The following is a 5,000-nucleotide window of genomic DNA, read 5'->3' as shown; positions in this document are numbered from 1 at the left end:
AAATGGTTGTGTAAAATTTTATGATGTTATTCAAACTGAAAGGTTCATTTTGGTCAGACAGGATGAAATAACAGTAAAATCTTTACTGGGAAAGAAAGACAAAAAGAAAAGACTTTAACCTTATCTTTGAAAGCAGAAAAAATGCGAAACAGTCAAAGAGGGACAGACACAGCAGGCTGTATACCAGCAAGGGGTCTTCCTATGCCAGTTCGCAAGTATTGCACAGTGTATAAGGATAGAGGATGTCTATTGTGGACCTCCGGACAATGCCCCACCAACGAGCAATATTCATAGCATGATCGAACTTTTATTTTAGGTGAGCTGCGTCGAGGTAACTTTTAGAAAAGATAACTATTTTTTTCCAAACCTTTAGAAAATGAAAATTAATCCAGTGTTAATTATTTTGGATAAAAATATCTAAATTCATTTTCAGAATTATTGCTACTGGATATGAATGACACCTTACAATTTAGCATTTCTTAAAAATCAAATTATCCAAATTTCCAGGCTGTACGGTGAATGGTTGGAAAATGACAAAATATATTTCCTCTTTCCATTTCCTTCATCTCCTGTGTCACCAACAACCTTCTATGCTCAATAAAGCAAAGGAAATATATATTTTATTTTTGCAACCCTTCAGACAACATTCGGGATCATTTGGGTTGTTCATCTATTTTCTTAAAGACTAAAACGCAACGTTGAAATAAAAAAATAAATAAATTCTCTCATTTACATATAAAAATTATGATACATTTTTTCAGAACTCTCTCTCTCTCTCTCTCTCTCTCTCTCTCTCTCTCTCTCTCTCTCTCTCTCCAGCAACGACAACTTGACACGTAATTACTGGTTTGGCCAACAGAGAAATTCTGGAAACTCATTCGCAACGTTCTTTCGTCCCCTGGTTGGGGGGTCGAACGCGGATTAAAAGAGTTCTATCAATTACATTCCAATAAACGAGGGGAGAGAGAGAGAGAGAGAGAGAGAGAGAGAGAGAGAGAGAGAGAGATTTCCTCCCTCTCATGTGTGGGATGATATTTGACTTTGAGCTAATCTGAACCCCGCTTAATCATATGCGCTACTCTAAAGCGACGTGTATGGGCGTTGGAGTTATCCAGGTGGGCGTAGACCCATGTACTGACAGTCAACAAACCCGTCTCAGATATGTTTGCCCCTCCCCTTAACCTCACCACCTGTCTTAAATGAATCCCAATGAGAAATCTATACGTGGTGTAATGTGTCGTTAATTTGAAAGTTCTCGTCATGGTTTAAAGAACTTTTAGATACCTAGGCTTTTTAATCAAGAAATTTATTACACCTACAGGTTGTAATACTTGACGTTAAATAATAATCCCGGAAGGAGAGTCACAGACTATAAAATTGTCAGTCACGGAAAGAAAATTTATCATTTTTTAAAACGTTTATGTTATTACTAATTCTACCTGCATTGAGCTATCAATATATTCTGTAAAGGAAGAGCATTATTATTTTCCATATTTCTTTAATAAAAAAAAAGCTTTTTCAAGTGTCAAATTTCATTCTACTAACGACCAACTACGTTACTACGTGATAGCAATTCACTGACCATCAAATCCCTGAGATTGATCATAAAAGGGAAGACCATTTGGCAAAGCCTTTTCGCAAGTGATAAATAGCTTAAATCTTTCGCTTCTAATTGCATATTGCTAAGTAAGGAAGCTAAGTTAGGGACTTTTTAGCAAGCCACATGAAGGAGCCTTCTTGGTAGTGTCTTGAAATGTTTGAGATGGACATTTCAATTTTGATTGTGTTTTGTTTTAAGAAATGTGATCTATTTGTAACATATCTTTTTAGGAATCCCGCATATATTTTGTTTGAATATTTTTTTTAGCAGCGATGGTCTTTGATATGGACACATTCCTAAGCTTAATTGATCTAAGAATATGTCTACTAGTATTTAAACTATTCAGGATACGAAAAGGAATGTGTGAGTGCTACTACAGAATAGGAGTAAGGAAGCTGTATGGAAAACTGGGAAGAGTTCTGCGAGAGCAGTTGTCAGGTAAAAAGACACAAATACAGATGATACAAAAATATAAACAAATTTATAAAAAAAAAGTATTGATATTTTTATGGAACATTCGAAGATTTATATTGTTACCGAGAACGACTTGAATAACACATTTACGTAGATTTTCAACCCACCGACCTCGGATGATGTTTGTGGAGTGAAATGACCCTAGACTTCGGCGAGGTCCTAAAAATTTTCACGTTTTCCTCCTGTAATAATGCAGCCCCTAGATAATCTGGTGTTTTTTTCCAAGCCGTCTTAGGCACAGGAAAGAGGATATAAATTTTAGAACTGAAAAAAACTTAAAATGAGTGTGGGCTTATTTTTTTTAATGTGTTTTCTAGTCTTTCGTTGTAGGCTACTGGACGTTGGCATAATACCAGTTGCCCACGATGTTTCTCCACATAATTTGCAGTCATTACGAAAGCTCTAATTTTATGCATTGGATTTAAGAGAGAGAGAGAGAGAGAGAGAGAGAGAGAGAGAGAGAGAGAGAGAGAGAGAGACGAACTGAGGCAATTATGAATTCATCTTTTTTTTTTTATCTCCTATACGCTTTTTCATATTATAGCCATTATTTGAGGTGGACAATAGGGCATTTTAATTTATGGTTAAGACCAGATCTCAAATAGGTTAAAAAATAACCGATAACTGAAATAGAAACCCTGTAGAGTTTTCAGTTTTTTTTTTTTTTTTAGTGGCTTCATGTTTAATAACTTCACTCATTTCTTTTCGCTAATAATTATTGGAAAGTTATGCTTGTAATTCCTACTTCCTTTAGAGAAGTATAATATACTCTCATATGAAAATGAGCTTCCGATAACACAAAACAAAACAAATTACTTAAATTGTTTCAAAGCTGCTAGTAAAACGGCAGTAAAAGAAATGAGTAAAAAATGCGCGGATATTTCTTCGTCGTAATCGAGTTTCCTGTATAGCGTATAATGCTGTATGAAACTCAGCCACCGCCCATGAAACTCTCAGCTACACCCATGAAACTTTCAGCCACAACTCGGTGGCGGCTTGTGTTAGCGGTGCCAGACGCACGATCGTGGCTAACTTTAACCTTAAATAAAATAAATACTACTGAGACTAGAGGGCTGAAATTGGTGTTTGATGATTGTAGGGTGGATGATCAACCTACCAATTTGCAACCCTCTAGACTCAGTAGTTTTTAAGATCAGAGGGCGAACAGAAAGTGCGGACGGACAGACAAAGCCATCTCAATAGTTTTCTTTTACGGAAAATTAACCATTTCAATGATTTTCTTTTTCAGAAAACTAAAAACAAGTCAACAAGATTGAAGAATAAGAAAACATACCCATCTTTACAAATACTGTGATGACTTTTAAATGTATGTGAAATATAAGTAAATAATTAGATCTCTGTTTTTTCTCCTTCCTCAGGTCTTACAAGTTGGCCTGGTCACGTCCTACCAAGAGCCACCATCATACTATTCGTGGGCGCGGACGAAGGATGGGACGTCCGGTTTCTCCCATCGGTCTCACATAGGTCCCAGACCCCATGTCAATGACGTCATGACAGAGTGGTCTCAGTGGAGTCCCTGGGCAAGATGTTCAAGGTGAGTTAAGAGCTATCTCTCTTCCCTTCGCATTCAAGCGAGCACATAAACACACGTCCACTACTACATCATTGTTATGGGTTTGATTTATAAAAACGCTCAGAAGTTAAATTTCGTATCGAAAACCTATTTCTATTGTCCTTTACCCTTTGGATTTTGAGCTCTTTTAGTTCGTTATTCACAGACACTGAAATGACTGCCTAGAAATTTTTTTATGACAATTATGTCATGCTGGTTAGGAGTTTTAAATGGTTTTATATAAGCTTCAATCATAATTGTCATTTCAAAGTTACTGAACCGAGACATTTACCTTTGCAAAATGCCTAATGTCTTTGAAATGTACCTACGTTCCAGGTCTTTTTTATTTATATTGAGTTAACTGCTAAAGGTGGAAAGAAAACTAAGCCTTAAAGTATCACAAGGAATTTATAGTTCTTTATCTATACTCCAATGGACCAAGAAATGAAACTTCATTTTTGGATCTAAAGTACGGAAAGTCTACTAATAAACCGATAGTAATTCTTTAATAATTAACGGAAGACCTTGTGAGTTTATATTTTTCCTCTTGCAAATATAGCAATAAAGGTAGCATTGTAAACTATTTAGCAGAAATCGCAGGCCTCTTTCCAAAGGAAATTTATAGCGTCAATATTTCCAGAAGATTATACCAAGCACTCACTTTTAGTCAACAAAGGAGAGATGCAAATCAGACACGATATTAGCATAATCACTAAACAGCCAATCATTCATTCTACTATCGCTTTAATACCACTGAATTAGGCTTATTTTGATTAATGAACACTGTATTTAAGGAATGTTCGTTGACGGCCTTGATTGTTCTTTTTCAAAAAAAAATCCTGGAATAATCATTTATATATAATCATATATATATATATATATATATATATATATATATATATATATATATATATATATATATATATATATATATATATATATATATATTGATAGGAATAAACTTATCAGACATTTACTGTTTTAGAGTAATTCTCAGTAATATGCAGCTCGTAAATATTATTACAATAATTGTAAAAGACTTCCAATAATATTTCTGATTTATGACTTGGGTCCGTTCACATGCAAACACCTTGCAAGAAGACAGGATTCTTAAAATTGAGAGAGATTGTATTTTTAATAATCAGCATAGAAGTAGTTGCTCAAATAAATATGACATTATAACGAGCTTATTCATAACAGGTATAATTGGAAAACATCAAAGGCTATTTTCTTGCAACTGATGAGACCTGCTATTCCGTATATTGTGCTCTTTATAGGTACGGAAATAATTCGTGATACACAATTTTGATGTTTCTTATATTCTGTCATTCTTGGTGAATGAAACTCACAAAA

General features: G+C 34.7%; 1 protein-coding gene across 1 annotated transcript in view; it reads left to right on the top strand.

Annotated features, from left to right (window-relative positions):
• The window catches only part of LOC136826782 (ADAMTS-like protein 5), a 220,411-nt gene that overhangs the window by 198,763 nt on the left and 16,648 nt on the right, over positions 1-5,000 (top strand). Inside the window, exon 3 of the mRNA XM_067084218.1 lies at positions 3,454-3,629. Coding sequence (XP_066940319.1) covers positions 3,454-3,629 — 176 coding nt within the window. The remainder of the gene's footprint in view (positions 1-3,453; positions 3,630-5,000) is intronic.

The sequence above is a fragment of the Macrobrachium rosenbergii genome, chromosome 41, assembly GCF_040412425.1.
Source record: "Macrobrachium rosenbergii isolate ZJJX-2024 chromosome 41, ASM4041242v1, whole genome shotgun sequence".
In the NCBI taxonomy this organism is placed as follows: Eukaryota; Metazoa; Arthropoda; class Malacostraca; order Decapoda; family Palaemonidae; genus Macrobrachium; species Macrobrachium rosenbergii.
Note: the sequence above shows the minus strand (reverse complement) of the source record. Positions and strands in the feature narration are given on the sequence as shown.